At 45.5% G+C, this 27047-nt stretch overlaps 1 protein-coding gene across 1 annotated transcript in view; it reads left to right on the top strand.

Annotated features, from left to right (window-relative positions):
- The window catches only part of VIT (vitrin), a gene marked incomplete at its 3' end in the record, with an annotated part of 96677 nt that overhangs the window by 31058 nt on the left and 38572 nt on the right, over positions 1–27047 (top strand). Inside the window, exons 4-6 of the mRNA XM_079721354.1 lie at positions 4789–4922; positions 9572–9661; positions 17160–17351. Of these exons, the coding sequence (XP_079577480.1) occupies positions 4789–4922; positions 9572–9661; positions 17160–17351 (416 nt within the window). The remainder of the gene's footprint in view (positions 1–4788; positions 4923–9571; positions 9662–17159; positions 17352–27047) is intronic.

Raw genomic sequence — 27047 nt, 5'->3', positions numbered from 1 at the left:
GCATCGGCAGGCGGACTCTGAACCACTGCGCCACCAGGGAAGCCCGGAGTCTGTTTTTAGAAGGCAGGATTTAAGACAGAGAATAGAGTGGAAAATGTGTGAAGGACCTCCCATCACTGTCCTGCCAGAGTCCCCTGCAGTCAGACCTGGGAAACTGGAGAGAGCACACTTTGGTTTAGAAATTCAGATTTAGCTTAAAGGATCTAAATTTCGTACAAAGTATGACAATCAGATCCCTTATTATGAGTGATCCCCTTGATTCTTTCAAACCAAAGGGATAATGAACATATTTGAGGCATCATATTTTGGCTCAGTCTTATCCTGAACTAATTTCTGTGTTTAAAGTGGGACCAAGGCCTGGAGAGAGGGGAGAGTTCTCTGAGATGGGACAACGAAGAGGCCATCTCCATGCAGAGCATGGCTTTCTAACCAGACGCCCACCTTGAGAATGGCAGCCATTCAAAACCTGGCCTCGTTGTGGGCAGTCCCTTTTCTCTGAGCCACGAAGCTGACCCTCAGATTATCCCAGTGCCCTGGTGCCAGAGTCAGGGAGGAGGTGAACCTCAAAGCCATGTTCAGCATCATGCAGGGTGTCTGAGGAATGCAAAGGAGTGGAACTGGTTTTGTTCTTTGAGAGAATATATATGAAGGGCCTCCACCTCAATGAGGGTACACATGAGGTTGCATTTATATAAATTCTCCAAACTACCATGGCTCTGAGCCCCCATCTGCTTCATAAGTACAACCACAGCCTTTCAGACTCTCTCCCTCCTCTGGTATCTCCTGTGGTGAACAAGCGTCCGGTGCATTCCTCCCCTGGGATTTCTGTCGCCTCCTGGAGTTGATAAACCACTGACTGCCCCAGGATCTGCCCTCCTCTAGGACAATGTCTGGGAACGTGCACGGCCTCCAGTGAAGTCCACTCACAAGATAAGGCATCACTCTCTTCTGCAACAGGAAAATCTCATGAGAAGACAAGAGTTCTGTTTCCGTGCCTTTCCCAAAGTCTGGGTTTTGGGTCTTATATAACTGTCACAAGGGATCTCAGCCCCCCCGTCCAGCCTGAGAACCCCCCGGGCCCACCCCATTCCCTTTAAACAGCCTGAGAAAAAGGAAGTTCAACCCCACTTTCCACTCTGAGTGGCAGCTACAGCGCTTCTGACTTTTAAACAAGAATGAGTGCACGGACATTTCCTCAATACAATGGAATATAAATCCAGGGGCAGAATAATTTCTCCAGGGGGGGAATAAAAAGATAAGAGCTATTTCTGTTTCCCCCACTTATCAGTTAGGGACCATGGGATAATCGGGGTAATTTTTTAAAAACTAATCTGAATTTTCAGCCTATGCCAGTGGTGTGGTGGTAAAGGTTCACCAACCAGCCCTCCTAAATGGAGGGCTGGGGGGTATTGATTTACCAACATCTGCAGTATAAATACTCCCACTGTGGCTGATTTCAAACTACCATTGTGAAATGAACCGGCACAATCCTGAAGCCTAATAACTGGCTTTCCCAAGCCAGCATGAGTGGTGTCCGCACACCAACAGGCCTTCTAATGCAGAAGCAAAAACACCGTCTTCCCATAACAAAATTTCTAATCTAGTTGGGAGACAAAGTTAACTCAAGGAATTTTTAGGAAGTAGCACAAGACCAAATAAAATCAGAGCCTCCATGGAAAGACAAGATTCGAAGGCATTGTTGGGAAGGGGCATGGCAAAGTCATGGAGAAGGAGGTGTTGGAGAGAAGGCACAGGTTCTCCAGAGCAAAGAACAGCATGAACAGAGCCACAGGAGTGGGAATCAAGTGGGCCATCAGGAGAGAAGAGGCCAGCCTGGCTGCAGCTGGAAGAAGTGAGGGGCCCTGACTAAGAGCTGCCTGGAGAAGGGCAGGCAGGGTTGCAAAGACATGATGGAGGAATGAGGACTTGGTTTTGGGAGATGCCCATGGCTTTTGAACCCTGAGAGGCAACTGTGACCAAGTGGGGCAAACCCAGGATTCCAGGTCATTTAGACCTGGGTTCAAATCCCTACCTTGCAATTTAGAAGTTACAAAATCTGGAGTGAGTCCCTCGACCTGTCTAAGCCTGTCTCTGTGAAGTGGGAATAACAGCATTCCCTCTGCTCCACAGCCAGTAGGTTTGCTAGGAGAACTCAGTGAGATCCATTAGCGGGGATGATTCTAAAGCAATTAAGGGCTTTACATGTCAAGTATTATTACCACTTTCTTTCCAAGTTGTTGGGAAGTTGAGTGTTGAAAGTTGTTGACTCACCATGAAGGTGGGAGGGCAGGAAATGGCAACGCTCATTCCTGTAGGGAAGGAAGGGTGTTGATGGGAACAAATCTAAGGACATTTTTAGCTCCCCTGTGCTGTAAATTACAGCTACCCAAGGGAGCTGTGTTAGGCTCTGGGGCAAGGAAGTGACATACTGGAGCCCCTGCTTCAATGGAGGCAAAGAGGTAGATATGTCAGTTACTATCACATCAGGATCTAAACTCTTCAAAATCCTAGAAATTAAAGAAACAATTTCCAGCCTTTGGGGACTCTTTTAAATGAGTTTAATTTAGCTACACACCTTTGTTCCCTAGCCCAAAATAAAAGGAATAACTTGCTTTTAAAAAGGTACCACCTCTTGAAATAGTTGGAGTCATTCTGTGATGTCACAAAACCAAATTGGAAATTGTAAGGAAAGAGGTTTTACTTCAGGAAGAACTAGTAGGAATTAAGAGACCAAAGAAAAGGGGCTTCCCTAGTGGCGCAGTGGTTGAGAGTCCGCCTGCCAATGCAGGGCACACGGGTTTGTGCCCCGGTCCGGGAAGATCCCACATGCCGCGGAGCGGCTGGGCCCGTGAGCCATGGCCACTGAGCCTGCGCGTCCGGAGCCTGTGCTCCACAACAGGAGAGGCCACAGCAGTGAGAGGCCCGCGTACCAAAAAAAAAAAAAAGAAAGAAAGAAAAGAAAAGAAATTTGAGGCATGGTCAGGTCCTGTAATACAAAAGAGAAGGACATCGAACGTGGGAAGTCAGATGCCAAGCCACGTGATGGAAGCATCGTTCTTGGGGATTGGGCTGCAGGTCAAGGTGAAGGTTTTCTTACTCTCCCTGCTTTCCTATCTCTAAATAAAGATGGTGGCTGAATATCTCTGATAAACATAGATGCAAAAATACTCAACAAAATACTAGCAAACCAAATCCAACAATACATTAAAAAGATCATCCACCATGATCAAGCGGGATTTATCCCAGGGATGCAAGAATTCTTCAATATCTGTAAATCAATCAGTGTGATACACCACATTAACATACTGAAGAATAAAACCATATGATCATCTCAATAGATGCAGAAAATTGATGACAAAATTCAGCACCCATTTATGATAAAAATTCTCCAGAAAGTGGGCAGAGAGGGAACTTACCTCAACATAATAAAGGCCATATATGACAAACCCACAGCTAATATCATTCTCAATGGTGAAAAGCTGAAGGCATTCCCTCTAAGATCAGGAACAAGACAAGGATGTTCACTCTCACCAGTTTTATTCAACGTAGTTCTGGAAGTCCTAGCCATGGCAATCAGAGAGGAAAAAGAAATGAAAGGAATCCAAGTTGGAAAGGAAGAAGTAAAACTGTCACTGTTTGCAGATAACATGATACTATACATAGAAAATCCTGAAGATGCTACCAGAAAACTACTAGAGCTCATCAATGAATTTGGTAAAATTGCAGGATACAAAATTAATACACAGAAATCTCTTGCTTTCCTATACACTAATCAGGAAAGATCAGAAAGAGAAATTAAGGAAACAATCCCATTTACCATGGCATCAAAAAGAATACCTAGGAATAAACCCACCTAAGGAGGCAAAAGGCCTGTACTCTGAAAACTATAAGACACTGATGAAAGAAATCGAAAACGACATGAATAGATGGGAAGATATACCATGTTCTTGGATTGGAAGAATCAATATTGTCAAAATGACTAGACCACCAAGACAATCTACAGATTCAATGCAATCCCTTTCAAATTACCAATGGCATTTTTCACAGAACTAGAACAAAATTTTTTAAATTTGTATGGAAACACAAAAGACCCCAAATAGCCAAAGCAATCTTGAGAAAGAGAATGTTCATTGCAGCACTATTTACAATAGCCAAGACATGGAAGCAACCTAAATGTCCATCAACAGAGGGGTGGATAAAGAAGATGTGGTACACGTATACAATGGAATATTACTCAGCCATAAAAAAGAATGAAATAATGCCATTTGCAGCAACATGGATGGACCTAGAGATTATCATAAGTGAACTAAGTCAGACAAAGACAAATATATCATCCATATGTGGACTCTAATTTTTTAATGATATAAATGAACTTATTTATAAAACAGAAACAGACTCACAGATTTTGAAAGCAAACTTATGGTTACCAAAGGGGAGAGGGATAAATCAAGAGCTTGGGATTAACATATACACACTACTATATATAAATTAGATAACCAACAAGGACCCACTGTATAGCACAGGGAACTCTACTCAATATTCTGTAATAACCTATATAGGGAAAGAATCTGAAAAAGAATGAATATATGTATATGTGTAACTGAATCACTATGCTGTACACCTGAAACACAACACTGTAAATAAACTATACTCCAATAAACTTTTTTAAATGTATAACATGTAGAACAAGAAAAAAAATAAAGATGGTGGCTGGTTTCAAAGTCTGTTATATGTCAAACAATATTTTTCTGTCCTTTCTTCAAAAAAATTTTTTTTTTCTCTTCACAGTGGTGTGCTCGATAATTCAGGAGGGAAAATACTTGTTCGGAAAGTTGCTGGACAGTCTGGCTATAAAGGGAGTTACTCCAATGGTGTCCAATCATTATCCCTTCCACGATGGAGAGAATCCTTTGTCGTCTCAGGTATGCCCACACCCTAGAGAAATGCTGCCCTACAACTGGCACTTCGGTTAAGTGACCTCACGGGATGAAATGTGCTCTTTTCAGTGTGCCATTAGTTTTAGTTTATGGCCCACCTCATTTCATAAAAATCTGAAGCATTAGTTCTTCTGATAGTTAAGATCATGAAACAATGAATTATAATTAAAGTGATAAATCACTACAAAGTCTGGAAATATTACAAGGCTCCAATTACTCATTTTAAACACACAGCAGCTATCAGTAAGTCCAATCAAACTTTTAGTTAAGTGAATTACATTTAATAACTGGATTTTTGAACTACTCCATTAGTTATGCCAAATGTGCCTCATATCTGGAAGCTTATTCCTTGAGAATTCTGGTAAATGGATAGATAGGGACTGGTTTTTAGAACACTGAGCTACAATTTTATTTGAGATTTCTTTTTTTTAATTAATTGTTTCACTGTTCACTGTTTAGTCCATTCTCACTATCTGGCTCCACAGGATTTTATAGATAATCATTTTCCCTCTTTTTTTTTTTCCTTTCTTCCAACAAGGTAATATCAATGAACTCATGGCTGTGCTATTTCACAGTAAAAAGATAACCAAGGTCTTTGTACTATCATCATGACCTGCCTGCTCCCCTCTTTTTATTTTTGTGAATTTCCCCAACCTAACTTTTTATTTTGAAAACTTTTAAATTTACAGAAAAATTAAAAGAATAGTACAATGAATACCATATTCTCTTCACCCAGATTCACCAATTGTTAATATTTTGCTATACTTGCTTTATCTATCTATTTATATTTTGTTTGAACTGTGTGAAAATAAGCTGTGGGCATGATGACACTTTATCCCTTAATACTTCAGCACACATATGGTAAGAGCTAAAACATTTTCCTAAATAACCACAGTACCACATCTAAAAAATTAACACTGATACAATAATATTAATAAATATTAATAAATATGAAATAATAAGAAAAATTTCTTATTCAGTTGTATCCAACTATCCCCCAAATATTCTTCACAGTAATTTCTTCTTTTTTGGGGGGGGGGATCTACAATCCAATCAAAAATCATCCATGGTATTTAGTTGTCATGTCTATTTAGTCTCCTTTTATCTAGAACTGTCTACCACCACACTTCCTTTTTTGGTCATAAATAGTGATGACATTTTTGAAGTCCCAGCCAGTCATCTAGTACTATGTCCCACAGTCTGGACCACAAACAGGTCCAGCTATTTCCTCATGGTTGGATTCAGGTTAAATATTTTGTCAAGGATACTACATAGGTGGTATCATAGCATATCCATTGTGTAGCATCACAAATGGCCATATCAGGAGACACATAATATCATTTTGTCCATTTGTCACTGATGCTAAATTTGATTACTTGGATACTTTACCGTATCTCTTCATGGTAAAGATACTTTGTAATTAATAGCAACCTGTAGGGTGATACTTCAAAACAGCATGAATATCTTGCTCCCTCCAAAATTTCACCCAATGATTTTAACATCTATCGATGAGCCTTGCTGTAGCAAGAATTACATCAGAAATTGCAAAATTTTGTTCTAATTCTGTCATTTCTTCCACATTTATTAGCTAGTGTTATTACACAAGGAAGAGGGCTTTCCCACCTCTCTCCACAACTATTTTTTCAAGTACCACTATGGACTCACAGATTGTTTTTTTAAAGTACAATGTGTTATAGTCTATTATCATCATTATTCTTTCTGTTGCTCAAAATTTCCAGGTTTGGCCAGTGGGAGCCCTTCCAGCTTTTGACATGCCTCATTAGCGTTTGAGCACAACACAACATTCTATCCTCACCTTATACTTACCCTACACTGGACCTTGAATCTCCCATCTTCTCCAAAGAGGCACTTCAGGATTTTAAACTACATTCTAGCAAACCTTTCTGGCATCCCCACAAAATCAGGAGCCATGTGACTCTCCTGAGAAAGAACTACCTACGGAAGACCAACTAAAGCAAGGAAAAGAGAAATGTCTCATAATATATCAGGGCTTCCAATCTGGGTGGGTTTTTTGCACCTTTAGACACCCCATGTCCCAACCTCTACTATCCATTGATCAGAGTTTTAATAGGACTGCTATCAGACCTTTTAAGATTCTTCTCTATTTAAGCAATCCCTGTTTCCTCTTATCTGTGGAATTCTGCACACCTAGGGTTCAAATTACACAGGTTTCTATGTCAAATAATAGGAGGTTATCAACCATAGTACCGCAAGCTTTGCCCTGTAACAAAACATTCAGAACTGGGGCCATATAAAAATGCTAAGGTCTAGAATACAAATTTGCCAATCATAGACGTATAATCTCCACATTGATGTTTACCAAGTAGCTCCTGGCGAAATAAGAGGGTTTCAATCTTTGTTGCCTAGCCTGCAATCCAAGAATCCCAAAAGAGGTTTACAAGGAAAATTAATTCCATGAGAGTAGAGATGTTTTGGATTTTTTAAATGAAAATCAATCTGCTGTGATTATTCCCTATAAATCTCAACTTCCATGTCCTCTCATTCAACCTAGTGACATTTAACCGGAAACATTTTCTGCCAATGATAATAAACACATGTGCTTCTGCAATGGCTAGGGGTCTCCAATGGATGAGTTAGGAGAGTGCAGTGCTGGCTACAGGTCTCAGCTGGCGGTGGACAGGGCAGTTTCTCCATGGTCCAGAGGCTTCTGGCCAATAAGTTTTGGTGGATCGTTTCAGAGTCCTTCTCTGAAGGCTCTGATGCCTCCATGACTTTTCTCTAGGCTTTTATTTCCACTTTTCACATGTTGCTATGCGTCTTTAATTAATTCACTTTGGCGGGCTGGGAGGGGGCAGGAGAGGGGAGGTGTGTTTTTGTTCAGCACAATCTTTCCATAGTTCAGGGATGGGAAAGGTCCAGCAAGGACCTCCTAATGGTGCCCATTTGTCCCCTGATCCACATTGCAGAAGACTGAGCTCAGGCTCCTTTTCCTTCTGAATAGAAACAGAGAGAACCATAGGATTTTAGATGCGAGAAGAATAGGAAGCTGAGCGATCTGGTGTCTCTGCGGCGCGCGCTGTGGATAAAGTGAGGCCCACAGCCAAGGCGCCCTCCTTGGGTCTGAAATAACCTCACTCACTGTCCACCTGGAGCAGGGCCGGCCCAGGGCGAGGACATGCAGGTGCCCAGCCCTGCTTCCAGGTGGCTTTTGTGAGGTGAAGTAACTCCCATGAGCCCCAACCTGGAGTGACATTTATAGGTAACACCAGAATAACTTCTTTGCATCTCTGTGGTGATACATAGTTCCAAAACTTCTTAACTGCTTTTTTTCCTTTAGATCCCTACAACTTTGTATGGTAAGTTGGTCTACATTATCCATATTTTCTGAATTAAAAAACAAAAAAACCAAAAAAACCCAGAGTCTCAGATATTGAGGCAGTTAATGAATGGTAAAACAGAAAGGGAAACCTAGATGTTCTTGCTCCCAATCCCAAGCCCCTCCTGAGACCCTGTTATTCTGTCTGCCTCATGACTCTTGCAGTCCCTTGTGCCAGGAGGACCTTTGGCGAAATTGGGCACCAGACTGTGTTCCACCTCCCACCTCCCCTTTGACACTCCTCACCTCTCCTCCCCTAGCCCATCCTATAAAAATATTCCCTCAGGCTGAGAGTTTAAAATGCTTTCGTTATCATGTGTAAATATCGAAAAACAGGTGAGACCCCTCCCAAGAGCATTTAAATTTTAACAGAGATCTAAGCACTAAGATAATTCCACTGTTATTCTTATTGAGCATCTACTACATCCCAGACACTGTTCCAGGCCCTGGGGATTTAACAGCCACCAAGTGAGACAAATTACCTGCCTCAGGGGGGCTTCTACGTTCTAGTGGCACTTTCCATTTCGTATGGAATGAAGCTCCTTGGTGGAATTTCAAGCCGCACTCCCTGGCAGAGGAGGACTGCGGACTGCAGCCTTCTCAGGCACGTTCAGTCACACCAGGCTTGCGGCTTGCCTCCCCTGCCCTGATCATTTTTCTTCTTTATGCCTCCGTGGTTTCCCTGATACACATTAGCATTCCTTCTCCTCGCCTGGTATCTAAACTTTCACTCCCTGGGTGGACAACAAATGGTCATTTTCAAGGCCGATCTCTATTTACCTACTTACAAGTTTCTCTAGTGCCGTGGAATTCAAATGGGTCCCACGGGGTCTGTGGAAGTGAGAGGTTGCTGTTCACATATAGCCAGCCGATGGCCAGAGCTCTCAGCAACCAAGAAAAGAACGTGGGGAGGGTTTTTCCATTCATCTACTGACCTGATTCAACATTCAGAAAGTCCCTATATGAAAACTTCACTTCCAGTTCACATCTTCAAGGGCAAAATAAGTGTTGCTCTTGTTAATTCTGATGGAGGTTTTATTACCTCCTTTATAATATTAATAAAACATAGGTGATACAGGAAAACATAATGCCACTTGACTTTCTCATTGTAATCAACAATTCAGCAAGGGAGAGGGGTGTGGAGACTGACTGATTTCATTGAACTCAAGAGAAACAAATCAGCAGGAGGGAGTCAACTTAACAGAATGCAACCATCTAAAACCTCTAGCTCTAGAAATAAATCATTGCGGTTTTTTCCTTTTTTTTTTTTTTGCAGAAGGTAAACCCCAAAAGGGTGTAACCTACCCATCATCTCTTACATATTCATCATCTAAAAGCCCAGCTGCCAAAGCAGGCAAGTGTCCAGGTGTGATTTCATTTAAATCTTCTGATTTTGTAAACAGGCAATATTGTGTTTTAGGAGATAGGATAAAAATTAGCAACTTAACCGGTCAAGCTCCGCTGACTCCAGTAATATTTTAACAGATGCCAGGAACATGGGCACAGAAGTCAATGTGCTGAAGAGTGAGGCTTTATTTTTTGTTTTGCACTTCTGAGATTATCTCTGAGTTTGTGTCATTTTCATCCAGAATGACTGTTGCCCTGAATTTTACTGTATAGTTACTTTAGAAGATGACATGACATTCTGTGTGGAAATGTTCCCTGGCAGCTGAAAGGGAAAAGACTGTCTCTACTTACATATGAAATGGAGGGAAGCAAAGAGGATGATGTGGCTTATGTGATAGCAGCAAGCAGCTCATCTCAACCACCCAAGCCAAAAATACAATCTGTGAGGTTGTGCCCTCCCAGCTTCCTGTGAATCACCAAGGGGGTACAGTAAAACTCAGGACAGGAAAATACCTTTTTCTAGGTTTCTGTGTGAAAGCAAGAACTATACTATGCATTATTGTCTTTTCTGGGGGAAGGTATGCTTTGATTTCTCACACAAAGAGAAGCTGTGAGTTGTTTTATGGTGGGATTTAACATTACTTCCAGAAAGTTGAAGAGCTAGCTGATTTTGTTCATGTACTTAAGGTGAATATGGTTTAAGAATAGGCAATAAAAGCTAGCATTTATTGAGCTTTCGCTGTGTGCCAGGCACTGTTCCAAGAGTTTTATCTGATTATTATATTTATTCACCCCAACAATACCATGGGTATGTACTGCTCTTAGCCCTAATTTACAGTTTGAGGAAAATGCAGCACCAGAGAAGTTTAGTAACTTGCCCTTTGCCACACAGCAAGTAAGTAGCAGAGCTTAGAATCAGATCCAGACAATCCAGCTTCAGAAACCCCTCTCTACACCATTATCCTATGTTTTCTTATGCTAATTTCAGTGTATATAAAGAATCCTGATTTGAGGTACCTTAGCATTCAAATAGGGAATGCTATTTGGTCCACCCCAGTTCCTCTCCAACTATATCTTTAATGACTTCTTAATTATTCCAGTAATCTAGACCTGTTTTTGTTTGTTTGTTTGTTTTATTGCAAGGAACCACCTGTTCTGTAACCCCGCCCACAAGCTGGCAGCGGGTGGTGGTGCCCTGTGGACCATTTCTGAGATGTCACCTGTCCTCTTCTGGTGTGGGCCGGGGAAGAGGACTAGGGCACAGAGGTTTCCTTAAGTGGCTGGCCAGTTGGTGGAGGGAGAGTGTCCCTGCTCTCTCTGTTGTCTCGTCCAAGCTCTCAGTGATTTCTCAGCAGGTTTTGTGTGTGGGTATCTGGAGCTGGGGGCAGTGCTCCACTGTATCCTGGCCCTGTCTCTTTCTCTGAGTTAGGGGCCCCATCCATTGGCAGTAGCACCTTCACATAGAGTCACAGGAGTGGCTGGGGTTCTCCTCTTCCCTTTTGGGACCTGAGGAGGGGATGAGGTTGGTCGCCTTTCTTGTCCTATCTCGCCTCACCTTTGGCCTCCTGAGCCCCTCCAGCAGCACCTTTCCCCCACTTCAGGAACAGACCCCATGTTCAAGGAAGCCCTCCAGCTTCAGGAACCACATGCCAAGCACTCCCTGTTTTTCCCGTGAGAGGGAGAATACTTCTCGACTCCCAGAACACACCCCCAGACTTCCTCTTTGAGCTCCGCTCCTGCAGTGCACCAGGTGAGCCTGTCGGTGCTGCAGCTCAGAAAGGCCAGCGGGAAACGGGGGCCTGTCCCCGCTCCCCCACCCGCACCCCGCAGGCCCCGTGGTCTTGATGAGAGATTCTCCTGAAGCCCCTTCCTCTGGCTTGGGGAGGACAAAGCGTGAAGGAAGGAAGGGAATATCCTCTTACCCTGAACACTGCTCTCCCCCAGAGGTGGTCTCGGACCCTTCCCCCTCTTCTGGTCCTGTCCTTCTGCTGACGAGCCTGGGTCGGGTGGGGTTGGTGATGGTGCAGGTTCTGCTAGGACAGCCCCACCCATAGGAAGTTCAGTGGCACCTCTCCTCATGCAGAAAGGGGGACTGGGGCCCTCTGACTTTAGTCGTAGCCAGAATCTGGGCAACAGGAAGAGTGCTGCACAACCTCCTGTGACTGTAGCCATCAATCAGCAAGTGCTTTCTCTGTGTCAGACACCTGTCCTACACAGTGACCCTGAGGCAGGGTGCCGGGTCACCCCCGTTTCAGATAAGGTTCAGCCCCTGCCCAAGGGCCCCACTCCGACCAGCCCCTACAGCACTCAAAATCTGATCGCATCCTCTCAAAGCAGGTCAAGTTGAAGGGAGAGTGGGTGGAGGGGAGAGAAGACAACTACAGCCAAATGACAACTTAGTTGATAAAATCCATTGATTTCTACGTCCTCCATAGCAGAGATCATTTTCAAAACTTCTCTCTCTGCCCCAGGCACCGTGGTCCAGCTTAGCACTGCCCACCCCAGCAGGCCTGACTCACTGACGGCCAGGAGGAGTGTGGAGGAGACAGGGTGCCTTCTCACACTTTGCTGCCACGTACTTTATTTTTATTTTACTTTATTTTGTTTTATTTTGTTTTGTTTTGTTTTGTTTTATATTTTTTGGCCACGCTGCTCAGCTTGTGGGATCTTAGTTCCCCGACCAGGGATTGAACCCGGGCCCTCAGCAGTGAATGTACAGAGTCCTAACCACTGGACTGCCAGGGAATTCCCATGCTGCTACGTACATTTAAAATTAGCAAAAGCCATAGCCGGAACATCAGGCATTGCTACTGTCATCTGTCCCCTCTACCAAAACAACTCCATCTTCGATGACACCATCACCATGTATCACTATCAGCCTCCTATCACAAGATTATTCATGGTTGTCAGAGTCTGAAAATTTAAGTTCATTCATTCACTCACTCATTCAATAACCATGTAGTGAGCACCTGCTCTGCAGCAGACTCTGAGCTCAGCTATAAGGATCCAACATAAAAGGGATACTGGGGTCTCATCCAGCTTCAAGATTAGAGGAACCTCTCTTTCAAGTGACAGTCCCACCATGGAGTGAGTTTCACCAATTCAAATAAAAAATTCCAACGAGAACCGTAAAAGGGTGGCTCCCTTTGTTGCTACTCTTCCTTCAGTGATAAAATTCCTTTAGAAATGGAAGGAAGCAGAAGAAATGAAGATGTGAGGGCCAGCAGCCGCTCAGGTCCCAGCATGCCCCTGCAAGACACTTCCTGATCTCTCCAAGAATGTGAGTGAACAGGTAAATCGGGTTAGGACGACCCCCCCAAAGCATAGCAACCCTATTTCATGGGAAATTATCTCACTCACAAAATAGGGATGCATCTTGCTTTGCCGTGTGCAGCTCCTGCTGAGAAAACACATTCCTGAGATTTAAACGCTGTTCCCAAGGCAGTTAGCAACCATTACACAGGCAGCTGGTATTCGGCTGGAGTCTCAAGCTACTCTGCACTCAATAAAAACAGGTAAGTGTCGGTTTGTAGAAGTTCCCCCAAAGCTGAGAAGGCACATGGCCGGCACCGCAACAAGGGAAGGGAAAGAAAATCTTTACTCTTGCTGAGCAAGAGTGTCAAGAAAACCCCCTCCTGACTCCCCTTGGTCAGGCCTTGCCCTGGAAGAAAATCCAGCCCAAGTTTATTGTAATAAGTTTGACTGTTCAGAGACCTTCTGCCCTCACTGCCAACACCCTCCAAGGCCACCCCTTCACCCTGTCTTGGGAGTAAGATTACTTCCACCAGAACTCTGGAGACCTCAGGCCACCCTCTGAGGGGAACCCCATTCAGGAATCTTGAAGTGACTCATGACTTCTACTTCATTCCCCTTTTGTGGGAAAAAGTATGGAACTTGGCATCAAACAAATGTGGGTCCAAATCCTGGCTCCACTACCTGCTGTCCATGTGACCTGAGACTCGTTTCTTGACCTCTTGGAGAATCTGTCCCTTGTCTTAAAAATGGGAATAGTTGGATCACTTTCAGGACTGTGATTAATATCACATGTGAATGCTTCTGTAAAAGAGGTGCATAGTAGATGCTCAGTGAATAGTAAGTTTCCTGCCCTCATGTAGAACCCTGAGGCATGTTGTAAGTTCTCATGGGAAGAGCCAAATCCTTCCCTGTCGCTCTGACCCCAAGGTGTTGCTGCTAAACTGGTTTCAATTTCCTTCAGTCACCTCACATTTGACACCTACTGAAAGCCCTGTTTTCTACTGGGGGAGAGGGAGGCATATCACGATGATGTCAGCAGCTGTCATTTATCGAAGGCCTACCATGTGCCAAGCACTGTGTGGCCCCCTTACAGACATGATCTCTACCTGTGACAACAGTCCCCCAAGTAGGTCTGACCATCCCCATTTTCCAGCAAAGGGAGTCAGGCTCAGAAAGCTGAAGAAAGCCTAGTGGCCAGGTGAAGGCTGGAGCCAAGACTCCAGCCTGGTGCTGGCTGTGGTTCTCAAATCAGATTTCCAAGGCCCAGCCCAGATCAGTGAATCAGAATCTCTGTGAATAGGGCCCTGGATCACCTCCACTGTGATGCTAATGATGACCAGGTGTAGGAAGCTGGGAGGCCCTCTTGGTGCTGTTGAGAAGGTGGTTGTCTGGAGCTGTTCTTGACCTTGTCCAAAGAGTAATAGGTTAAGAGTCTAAGGGAAGTTTTGAAATGTTTTCCCATGAAAATCGTTGAAAAAACACCAAACTTCCATGTATCTGAGGTTGTACGAAGAAATTATTCTGGTGGTTTTATTTCAAATTGCTCAAAAAGAACCTGGTCCCGTGAAGAATTCACTTTGGGTCACATCAGGCATTATGCTCAGCAAGGAACTGGAAGCACTGGGGTAGAGTATCTTCTCTATTTCCCTCTTAAAGACAGTTATATTCTGTGAAGGAGAGCAGGCAAAAATGACTAGGTCTTGTGTGGAAGATAGTGGAAGACCAGGGATTTGGCTCTGTTGGTTGAATTTAAGATGTGCTTGAAAACATCTGTGTTCTATGCAAGTAACATAAATGGCTGCCCTCAGGATATTTAATCTGCTCTCTAGCAAAGCAATACCAGCAAAGGCAAACTGGGGGGATTCAGAAACCTCACAATTAGCCAATGGTGTGAGAAAAAGATAATCCAGATCCTCCATAGCCAATGAGTATAAAGTGGCAAAAATATTGACTATTTACAAGTAGAAGTTTTATTTTTAATTATTGTGGTTTAATCAATACTTTGCAAGTAAAACGTACTGTCAGTTTATTTATATATTTCTCTCCAAGTTAGTAATTATATCCTATTTCATAAAATATACAAGTGATTCTATTAAATGGCTTTTCCCTGTATGAACCTGGGCCTGCATCTCCCTAAAGAGGCATTACTGCCTGGTAGCATTTACCAGAGGGTATAACAGAAGAGTACCTTAGAGAAATTAGAAACTTCCCTAGGACTTGTTATGAAAGCTCAATTCCTTTAGAGTAATGGAAATGTCATAAATCACACTAGTTTTGCCCAAGGATGGCGTGAAGACTGGCTGAACCCCCGAGGCCACTGCCAGCTCTTTAGCAATCTGTCTGGCACAGTCTCCAGGTGGCTTTAAAGGCAACCAACTGTTAGCAAACATCAGGGTAAATGAGGGATGCACTTCCTGCCTTGCCGGGCTAATGCCTGCAAGAGCAGACAGGGTGGCCCAACTCCAACCCAATCCCAGGGCGCTGTGTGCTGACCTGCTCTCCCACAGGAGGCAATAGCGTCAGGGTGGGGAAATGAGCAGGTGCCAGTGCTGAGCAGTGGGTCCAAACACCTGAGGCCACCTCACATTTGTCTGCATGGCTGGGCAGGGCTGTGGTCTGACACTGCCCAGCATGCTATTCAATGTCAAAGAGGAGGTTTGGTGGTTCCCAGGAAGAGTGCAGCTCCTTCTATCTCAGATGCTACCCCCCACCCCGGCCTGCTGCTCTGTGACCAAAGACGCTTCATCCCTAAGCAGAGTTAAGGCTAGAGCTGGGATGCTGTCATAGGCTGAAAAACGACCCCCAAAAATATATCCATGTCCTAATCCCTGGAACCTGTGAATGTTTTCTTATACAGCAAAAAAGGGGAATGGGGAGGAAGGCAGGGGGGCTTTGCTGGTGTGATTAAGGATCTTTAGATGGGGAGGTTATCCAGGATTGTCTGGGGGCAGGGTTGTGGAGGAGACTAAATGCAATCACACGTATCCTTAAAAGAGGGAGGCAGGGCTTCCCTGGTGGCGCAGTGGTTGGGGGTCCGCCTGCCGATGCAGGGGACGCGGGTTCGTCCCCCGGTCCGGGAGGATCCCACATGCCGCAGAGCAGCTGGGCCCGTGAGCCATGGCCGCTGAGCCTGTGCGTCCGGAGCCTGTGCTCCGCAACAGGAGAGGCCACAGCAGTGAGAGGCCTGCGTATCGCAAAAAATAAAAAAAGAGGGAGGCAGAGGGAGATTTGACCCACAGAGAGGAGAAGGCCACATGGAGATGGAGCAGAGGGAGAATTGAAGATGCTTGCCTTGAAGACCACAGGGGTGGGGCCACAAGCCAAGGAATACCAGCAGCCACCAGGAAATGGAAGAGACAGGGAGCAGATTCTACCTTAGAGCCTCTGGAGGGAGCTCAGTCCAGTGACACTGATTTCCAACTTTCAGCCTCCAGAACTGTGAGAGAATAAATTTCTGTTGTTTTAAGCCACTGAGCACATGGTAATTTGATAGCATCCCCAGGAAACAAATAGAGATGCACAGGTGTAGAAGTTGGCATACCTGCCATGGGTCCAGCAGACACAAGTGACTGGTGGCTGTTGTTCCCTCCCAGGGCTGCGGTGCCATTCACTTTGGAGACCATGTTTTGTCTCCTTCTGGCTCAGACCCACGGTTCTCGATACAACGCCAAGGCCCAGTGGGCCCCTTGTCCCCATGCTCTCAACCTAACAAATTCAGACTCATTTAAAATTATGGAAACAATCTAAATCATCACACGGGGATGAAGAGCACAATTCAGAAGAATCATCTAGATGGTCCTTACCATCTAATTAGTTCCGATACCCCATTTTATAGATGAGGAAACTGGGGTCCAGAGGAGTTAGTCGGCTAGTCATGAACCAAATCTAAACTAGAACATCTAAGACACATTGTCTAAAATGATGAAAGCCCTGAAAGTACGCCCTATCCCCAGGCCAACACTAACTGAAACAGCAAAAAAATACGTTCATGAACCATTGCTTCTGGTGTATGGAAAATTAATTTGACAGTTAATCATGTTTGGCCTTGTCTATGTTAATGTTGTTTTGAGCTGTCTTTTAACTATTTTGTTATTTCATCTTTGGTTTGTTTATTGGCTTATTCCTCCATCCAGATTGTACATTCCTCCACAGCAGCTAGCACAGGACTTTCCTCATAGCTAGTGTTCAAGAAATATTTATTTCTGCCCTGAAGAGCCTACCGTCTGTTTTATAAGACCCAGTGTAATTCCACTTTCTTACAGGTGAGACCACAAAAGCCTATCAGAGCCCATCAGCTCCAGGGACAACCGCACAGCCAGTCCCCCTGATGCAAGTACTGGGGACCACAGCAGTTGAAGGCACCCATACCACCTTGCCAAAGCCGCCCCCATCTGCAGGCTCTACCACCAGCAGCCTCAGACCACAGCCCGTGGGCCAGAGAAGCCAGGAGCTGGGTCAGTAGGTAGACTGCGTTGTCATGTGCTAGAAGAGTGGAAGACTGGGTTTTTAGAGTTAGTAGTTTTGTCTGAATGCCTGTGTATGAGCCCATCTCCCACCTTTTAAGCTGAGCGAGGGGAGAGCGCTAGAGACCTGGGCCAGGGGTGTGTGTCATGCCCTCCCAGATTCAAGGGGTAAACCTGAGCCCAGTAATAATTCAGAACCAAGCTAAAAGCTAAGCAAACTATGTAGAAGGGACTTAATATAGATTTGAAAATAGGACTGCTGTTAATCGTACTTGGGAAGGTAGGATATGATGTGAAACTTTCCCATTGCAAAATCCCCATTTCTCCAAAAGTTCAGCTGAAGGGATAATAGATTTCTATGTAAACACTGTTGGGTTTTGTTTTGTTTTAAGGGACAAACTGAATACTCCTGGAAGTCTTCAAATATTAGAAGCAAACAAAACAAAAAGAATCCCTTTAGGAAAAGCCAGATAGCTCAAGTTTTTATTCCTTTTCTGATTGCTTTTTGTCTGCCCACCTGTATCCATTTCTTAAATCATGTTTTAGGTTTTACCAAAGTCCAGCTTTGGAATTAATCTCAGTATTACATCAGATACGACCTTAGGAGCCCATCTGATAATCCAAACACCCATTTTACACAGGCTTCTACACCAGGCTTCCTGGGCAATGAGCACCTATCCCAGCTCTAAAGGTCTTCTGGCAAGAGGGTGGGAAATTCCACAGCGGAGCGTCCCTGTTGTCTCAGCTACTTTTTCCAAATATTTCCCACCTGGTGCCGCTTTTTTCTCCCAGGAGGAAGTGCCCAGGACTCGTTCTTTCAGCCTCACCTCCAGCTTCCTAACATCAGTGCCTTGTAGCACGACCCCTTCCCCGCCTTCCATGTCCGAGCCCAGCTCTCTAGTCATCTTTCTATCCAACAAATCCAAACACTTTCAATGTGGTAGACATTCTTCTAAGCACCTGACAAATATTAACCTATTAAATCCTCAGAACAACCTTAGAAAGTAGATACATTACTTCTAATTTGACTAATTCATCGTACTGAGGAGGAAACCAAGGAGTAGGTCAGTGAGGCAATTGGTCCCCAGCCACACAGCTGGGAAGCAGCAGAGCCGCGATTCACCCCCAGCAGCCAGCTCTCCGTGAATCCCCTTGCAGGAGGCATCCCTGCCATAAACGAACACCCGAGGCACTAACGATGCAGCACAGAATCAGGGGCCTGACCTGCCTTGACCTCAGTGGGGTGACAAGATTCGAGGGTCTTAGACACAGCCAATTCCCGCTGTGATTGGTAAGCAACAGTAACAGGATGCACAGTCCGTTCTCTCCCTGTGCCAGGCACCCTGTATGCATTATTTTATTTACTCTTCCCCAAAACTCTATGAAATAGGGATTATTATTACTACATTGGATGAATGACTCATAGAAGAAGCTATAATATAAAGTCCCCAAATAAAAATACCATACAAATAATTTCTGAAATATATTAGACACTCCCCCACCATCTTGGTTCTTTCAAAGACTTTTGAGTAGCTGAGTGAGTGGGTGGCTCCTTAGAGGATGTCAGTTTTTACATAACACATATAATTAAGCCCAGGGCATATTTATTTGGCTACACCAGGAGCTTGGAAATCCTGTTACAAGTTGGTCCTGTGCTTATGGAAAACCTCAAGCAACTTGAAGCAGTGGCCTCCAGCCTGGCAAAGCTTCCTTATTCCTGGCCTGGGGACAGGAGCTTTGGGCAGCAGCCTCACAGCCCATCAGTGTTCACCCTTCATCCTGGTCCAGCACCCACGTCCATGCTGCCCCACAGACTGCTAGACAAATATTCAGGGCAAGCACTCCGTGCAGCCTGTGCCCTAATTGCTAAGAAAGGAGCCAAACTGGGGAGGGAGGAAGGAAGAGAAGACTTTTTAAAATGGGTATGGCCTACTCAAAGGATTTTCTGTAGGAATGAAGAAGAGTGAAGATTGGTGTTTGAATGCCTATGTTTCTTTTAAAATAACAGCCTTATTGAGATACTTTTCACCTACCATACAATTCACCCATTTAAAGTGCACAGTTCAATGGTTTTCAGTATACTCACAGGGTTGTGCGACCATCACCACAGTCAGTTCTAGAACATTTTCATCACCCCAAATAGGATCCCCACATCCCCTGATGGTCACTCACCGTGTCCCCCTAAGCCTTCCCTCCCCCAGCCCTGGATAACCACCAGTCTACTTTCATGAATGCCTGTCCTAGTGCTTGGCTACAGATACTCGCTGTGATATTTTAGCCCAACCATATTAAATAATATTTAATATATAGATAACTTCTTTATTCCTTCAAACAGCTGAAAATATTCTGTTAATTATGAGAGCAACTCTTCTGCTGATGGACAAGCACGTTGCTGTTGATGCATTTATGAAGTGGTTTTTTCCTTTCATATATGTGACTGTAGTCAAAAGATTCTAGAAGTGATTTTAGATGGGGCGTGCAAGCAAAACCTGATCCATTTGGTCATTCAGGACCATTTCTTGAATGCCCACTGTGTGTCAGGCACCATTTTAGGGTCTTGGGCTACGTTGGTGAACACATCCCACCCAGATCCCTGCAGCAGGACACCTGAGAAGTGTAAGCTGGAACAGGAGCAGCCTGCATTTGGGGGTCTGTGAGTCGTCTTCGCTCTATGATGAGGTAAAGATGCCCTTTCAGACAGGACACAGGAGCTTGGAGGGAGTCCAGGAAAGAATAGAAACTTTGTAGCAGGAAAAGCAAGGGGCTCCCCAAGCCGTAGCCCACGAAGAGGAGCTGATATAGGTGGCAGGAGTCCAAGGAAGATGGGGCTGGACACCAAGACCACTTCATGGCCCCTTAACGGCCCCACGGATGTGCAAACCTAACAAGGCAGAGAGGAGCATGGGACAAGTCAAGGCTGGGGCTCCGGGAGCCAAGAGCCAGAGTGACAGAGACCACCCACAGGGCAGAGGCGAGGCTGTTCACGGGAGAGCCTGCCAAGGACTACCTCGGCACCCAGCGGAGCCAGGAGGTCGCAGTGCTGCATCCCGGGGCCAGAGGGGGCAGCCTGGAGAATGAGGTCCATAGCTATGCTGAGCAAAGAGTTCTGGAAAAGATGGAGAATGCCTCAGGGCCAGCTGCAGGGCCTGCTGAATCTACCACGGGCTTGGAAGGTGGAACGTGGCTTCGCCTGGCATTGTTTTCCTGGTCTGGTTCGTCTCAAGAAGTGCCATGGTTGCCACCGCTGATCTAACATATCATCAGAATGTCCACCTTGAAGGGTAAACCAGGGAGGGGAGCAGAGCGCTACCTAGTGGCAAGGCATGGTGATGCACCTTTCTACTCCAAGCCACCCCCTGACCAAGGGCAGCTAAGGAGGAGGAAGTGGTGAAACCTGGGACAGGAAGGAACCAGCATCTACAACTGCCCTTCCCTTCCACGTGCAATTTCCCTTCTCAGCAACATGTATCTCATCTCTGAATGTTTATCTTCCTTAAGGTGTCAGGAGAAGGTTTTTCTTAAAATCCAGTCTTACAAAACAGTAAGACAAATATTCCAAAAGAAAAATGGGTGAAGGCCATGACCAGGCAGGCCACGGAAGAACTATCAATGGCCAATAAATATAACAGAAGGCGTTCAACTTCACCAGGAGTCAAATAAATGCAAAGTAAACAGTAAGATGTCATTTTTCACCAATTAACATTGGAAATTGATAAAACACAGTTTGGGCCCGAGTATGGAGAAATGACTCAGCATTTGCACTTACAGGAATATATCCTAAGGTAACTATCAGCCAAAGTCAAAGGAAGCCTGGACACAGATATTGTTCATGATAGAAAAATAGACGGAGACGGTTTAATCGTCCATTGTCAGAACAGCTAAAGAAATTACTATACAGCTATTAAAATATGTGCACTGGGCTTCCCTGGTGGTGCAGTGGTTGGGGGTCCGCCTGCCGATGCAGGGGACGTGGGTTCGTGCCCCGGTCCGGGAAGATCCCACATGCCGCGGAGCGGCTGGGCCCGTGAGCCGTGGCCGCTGGGCTTGTGCTTCCGGAGCCTGTGCTCCGCGGCGGGAGAGGCCGCAGCGGTGAGGGGCCCGCGTATCGCAAAAAATATATATATATATATATATGTGCACTTACCAAAAGAAGATTGGTCTGTGACAGGTTGTTAAGTCAAAGAAGCAGGCTACAAAACAGGATGGGTAGCAATCTCATGTTTTATAATTATGTTTTTGCACATGAGAACATGTGCATAGAAAAAGAGATAGAACACTATATACCGAAATTGTAAACCAGCCACTGCTGTATAGAGGGATTGCAGATGATTCCTTATTACCCATAGTGTATATTTTGACAGTCAGCCTGTGTTCGCTTTATAATTAGAAAACAGAGCTATTTTGAGTTGGTGTCCAAATAATTGGAATGAAGACAAAGGGAATGAAAAGTTATGGCAGATAGATTTGATTCTAAGAAAAACTGATATTTTCACATGACCTCTTATCTCTTCCCTTCCATGAAACTTGGTTCTTTCCCTCAGCTGCTTTTTATGTGGTCCTCTTTCCCCGAAAATGGACTTTGCATCTCTCTTTACAGAATCTCCCATCTCCCTTCTCCCTTTTAAAGCCTTGCTACAGAAAAATTGCCCAGTGAATAATGAATGCTGAAGTGTATTTGATTCTCCCACAGAGTAATTAAGGATAACCCATTGTGTACCCTTAAAAATGACGGAAAGCTAATGCTATTTGCATCGATACCATGTTAATACAGTTTAAGCAAATTGCTAAATGTTAAGTGACATTTCTATTGAAGGATTACTTTAACCCCCTCAGGAGTGGCACAGCTGAATTACTGTAAGAATAATGAAGTAGGGGCTTCCCCGGTGGTGCAGTGGTTGAGAATCTGCCTGCCAATGCAGGGGACATGGGTTCGAGCCCTGGTCTGGGAGGATCCCACATGCCGCGGAGCAACTAGCCCCGTGAGCCACAATTACTGAGCCTGCGCGCCTGGAGCCTGTGCTCCGCACCAAGAGAGGCCGCGATAATGAGAGGCCCGCACACCGCGATGAAGAGTGGCCCCCACTTGCCGCAACTAGAGAAAGCCCTAGCACAGAAACGAAGACCCAACACAGCCATAAATTAATTAATTAATTAATTTTTAAAAAAGAATAATGAAGTATAAAGAAATATGGCACTTTAGTAAAAGTGTCAACTGTCAACTCATGATTACTTTGACAGTTGTGAAGTACAAGGGTTACTGTTACCTGGAATTTTCAGTTAGTGTTTTGAGTTAAATCCATTTTTTTTTTTTCCATTTCAATGCCTCCTCCAGGGCAGGTTCAGACCACCCAAGGACAAACTTTACCTTGGTTCTGACCTTGGTAATGTCTTGCTAGGATGGATCAAGGAAAGAATGAGAACAGTTAGATTAAAATTCATGCTCTGACCAGTCAAATATTATTACAGATTTCTGGTCCACCACCACCTACACTAACAGCCAAAATAGCCCCTGAACGAATCCAGGTAAGAACCTGAACTAATTCAGGTAAGAACCTGAACTCACCTTTCTAGCTACTGACGAAAGTTAAGCTTGTTTACATGGGGTTTGTCTTTCCAAATCCTTGTCATTTGACTCAGATTTGGACCGAAAGCATTAAACCAGATATGCCAACAAAAGATACTGCTCAAGGGCCCAACTTGTAAGGAAAGTAAGGAAGCCGTTAAATAAGCAAAGCTTTCACAATCGTCATCCCCCAGAGGCAATTTTGTGGAGGTTGTGATAGAAATTCCTAAGGATTCAGTAACTAGGCTCTTACAAACCTGAAAAGGGATACTCTCTCGGGTTTATACTTGAGGAACAAGGGTCAAAGAAAGAGAGACATTTTTATCATTTCCCAGGAAAGGGCAGAGCCAGTTTTGCCTGAGTAGTTCTGTGATATGAGGAACAGAAATACATTCTCTCTCCAGGAATTCTCCTATGAATTACGACACTCCCTGGCTCCCCTTGCTTCACTTCTGTGTGCATCTCCAAGGTTTGGCCCAAGAACTGGGAATGCAGAGAGAAGAAACAAGTTCTCTTCTCTGAGATGCTGTTGAGGCCTGCAGAGATGAGAAAGAAAAATCTCACCCGGTTAGATGCTTTCCACAAACTCTGCTTGGGGCCTGGGCCATGAGTTGACAGACTTGAGAGACAATTTCCTTTGTAGCCTTGGGGCACTAGGAACAAGAAGAGTCCAGGCCTTTCTCTTGCTGGGGGATACCTGTCTGTCCCCCACAAGTTCAAAGAGTCCTAGAGACTGTACATTCTGTTTTGTTTTGATTCCAGATGGGAGTAGGGGCTCCACCGGGTCCCCTGGACAGGGCTAAGAGCTTCGATGGCTTCACAATTGCACCTCTGGCAACGTACAAGCTGCTGTTCAGGACAAAGGGCTTAAGGATCAGATCGCTGGGCAGGCCAAGGACTCCAAGGCCATTTTAGACCCTAACAGGCCCGTGGGACAGTTCAGGCAGCCAAGCCCGGGGCACTGCTTCCTCTAGTGCCCTTGGCCAGGATCTGTGCGTCCTCTGCAACCCCCAAAAGTAAGGCCAACCACAGAAAGCTCGGCTGACTTCCAAGGCACTTTCATCAGGGGGCAAAATAAGAGAAAGCAGACTGCTGGTTGCATGTAAATCAACTGACCCTGTGTAACCCCCCCCCGGGTATCCAAGGGCAGGATTCTCCGGAGCTGCTTTCCAGAAAGCTGGCGAGGCTGCCCACTGCTTGCCGTCCCTGCTCTGCTGCACTTAACAAACACCTTCTCCCCACACCTGCTGGCCTCTGCCGCTCACCTCCAGGTCATGCCAAGTTGTTTTAACCCTAGTAAGCATCTGTTTGCTCTGTCGTTCTCAGTGTGCCGAGAGTACGTCTCTGCCAGTCCAGACACCCAAGGGCTGTCAGGGGTTTGGGTCAGCTGGAGAGGTACCCCCCGTGCCATCTCAGGACCCGCCTCCGGGACATAGAGCAAAGACCCAGACACACGTCTCCAGTCAGACTCGGCTTGGGGGATGATGGTCACAAGGCGCTTCTTTGACCTCCAGCTCGTGTTCTTTCCTGCCCAGCAACCCAAGGCTGTTTTGAACATTTGATCCCACTCCCTTTTTTTTTTTTTTTTTTCTCGTTACGCGGGCCTCTCGTGGCCTCTCCCGTTGCGGAGCACAGGCTCCGGATGTGCAGGCTCAGCGGCCATGGCTCACTGGCCCAAGCGCTCTGCGGCAGGCGGGATCCTCCTGAACCCGGGCACGAACCCGCGTCCCCTGCATCGGTAGGCAGACTCTCAACCACTGTGCCACCAGGGAAACCCTGAGTCCACTCCCTTTTTATACCCCTTCATAACCTTCCCCCTGGGTCTGTAGCTCTGAGCCTCCCTTTCTCCTCCGTTCTCTTCACGCTCCAGTAATTAACGAAAGCTCTATCTCGTTGACCGCACAGATGATCCCAGCTCCTTTCTCACCCTCAAATCCTGCCCCTTTCTGCAGCTCCTCCCCCTCCACCGTCACCCCTGCAGCTTTGCTTTCAGCGCCTCAGACCCTCCTGCGGACCCCCGCGGACCCCTGCCTTGGGGCCCCTCCTCCCCCAAGGCACACAGGCCTGGACAGTGGCGAAGCCCCATGCTTGCTCCCGCAGGCGGGGCAGCACTCGCACGCTGGGTCTTAGCTACTCTTCGACCGTCTCTCACTTCCCACATAATCACGCATTTCAGACAAGTCACCCAATTCCTCAGCTAGAAGAGCAGCAGATCGTAGAATTGGAAAGAATTGTATAAAGGGCCTCTGATCTAATTTCCCACCAAACAAATGCATCCCTTATGGCATGACAGAGACCTTTGCCCTGTGTAGGATAACTTCCCAGTCCCATTGTTAGACATACTATCTAGAACTTAAGCCCGCTGCTCCTAATTTTTCTAAACTAGTACTTCTAAAAGTGTGGTCCGGGGACCTGCTTTCAGGCCTTCTGTGAGGCCCTCACTTCTCTGCGTACATAACTGTGTGAGGCCAGATTTTCTTCATACCCTTCAACAAAAACGAGATTTCACCACAGATTGACTGCAGGGACTGACATCAGATTCTAGCTGCCTTCTATTACGTCAGACACTGAAGAAATGCACCACTCTTCTCATTGAATGCTTTTGTTTCAGAAAACAGTTATTTTTCATAAAAAATGTTAGAATAGATAGGTCTATTGTTATTTTTAAGTGAATAAATAGTGAAATAGATGGATAGTTAATACTCTGTTTCAGATGAGAGGATGCACAGTTTTAATTTCTAATATGAGAAAAATCAGTAGATGTAGCCAACACAAACAGAGGCTCTTTGGGGGTCTTCGATTTTTTTTTTTTTTTTTTTTGCGGTACGCGGGCCTCTCACTGTTGTGGCCTCTCCCGTTGCGGAACACAGGCTCCGGACGCGCAGGCCCAGCGGCCATGGCTCACGGGCCCAGCCGCTCCACGGCACGTGGGATCCTCCCAGACCGGGGCACGAACCCGTCCCCTGCATCGGCAGGCGGACTCTCAACCACTGCGCCACCAGGGAAGCCCTTCAATATTTTTAAGAGCATAAATTTGCAAGCCTTTCAAATATATGAAAATAGCATTCATGTCCTCCGTTCTGTCTCATCTTTTCCGGGATAAATTTCTCTCATCCCTCCAACAGGTCCTTACGTGACTCAGCATCACACTCTCGAGCTAAACCACAGTCTGTCAGTGAGTGAGAACAGGGCACTCAGAGCAGGACACGATGCCTCAAGGGCTGTGCCCGGGGAATTGCCTCTCGCCCTAAACACTCTGGTTCCATGAAAACATCCCAAGTTCCTTGTAGGGGGGAGGTTCTGTCTCATCATCAGCTCATCTCCTACTGAACTGGCAATCACTCAAGTTCCCAGGGTTTTTTCTCAGGTATTTCTACAGAAGCAGGTCACCCCAATCCTGTAGTCTTCCTGAATCTTAATTCTGTCATTGAATATATTAACAACCTTCCAACTTCTCTGTCATCCACCAAATTGATGAACATGCCACCTGTCTCCCTTCCAGTCACTGATAAAATTACATCACATGGGACGGAATTTCATGAGCCCCATTAAATATCCCATCTGTGTTTAGGGCAAAACATTAACAGACCCAGGCAGCTATGTATGGACCTAATGATGTTGTCGTCGGCCTCAATATTTCATCCTCTCCTCCACGGGACACCGAACTTATGACCCCGAGTGATTCCTGCTTCCTCCTCCCACTATGCTTTCTGCCCACAGGTGTAACTTGACACGTCCCCAGTTTAAGCCACCGCTTCCACTGCAGGGGAACTGTTCTTTAATTTTAAAAAAATTTACTGAGCGTACTCTATGTCAGACACTATGTTGTTAGAACTACAAAGATGACTCAGATATTTTCAGATTCTAGAATTCTGGGGCCTCCTCCAGCCCCCATAGGCAGACCCCCGCCCCTCCTACCGGGACCCTCTGAGACGGGACTGGAGTGACTGAAGCTAAACTCGGAGACTTTTCCTTGGAACCATCCTGTTGCTGCCTGGCTTCACGGTACCATGAGCTCTGTTTGATCAGATAAGCTTCACTGGCCTGGAAACCTAACGGTGGAGTTGATGTTTCCATAAGAAGAGGCTGCCAAACAAATATTCCACACGGAGCTTTGGAGGGAA

The sequence above is a fragment of the Hyperoodon ampullatus genome (genome assembly GCF_949752795.1).
Source record: "Hyperoodon ampullatus genome assembly, chromosome: 15".
NCBI lineage: Eukaryota > Metazoa > Chordata > Mammalia > Artiodactyla > Ziphiidae > Hyperoodon > Hyperoodon ampullatus.
Note: the sequence above shows the minus strand (reverse complement) of the source record. Positions and strands in the feature narration are given on the sequence as shown.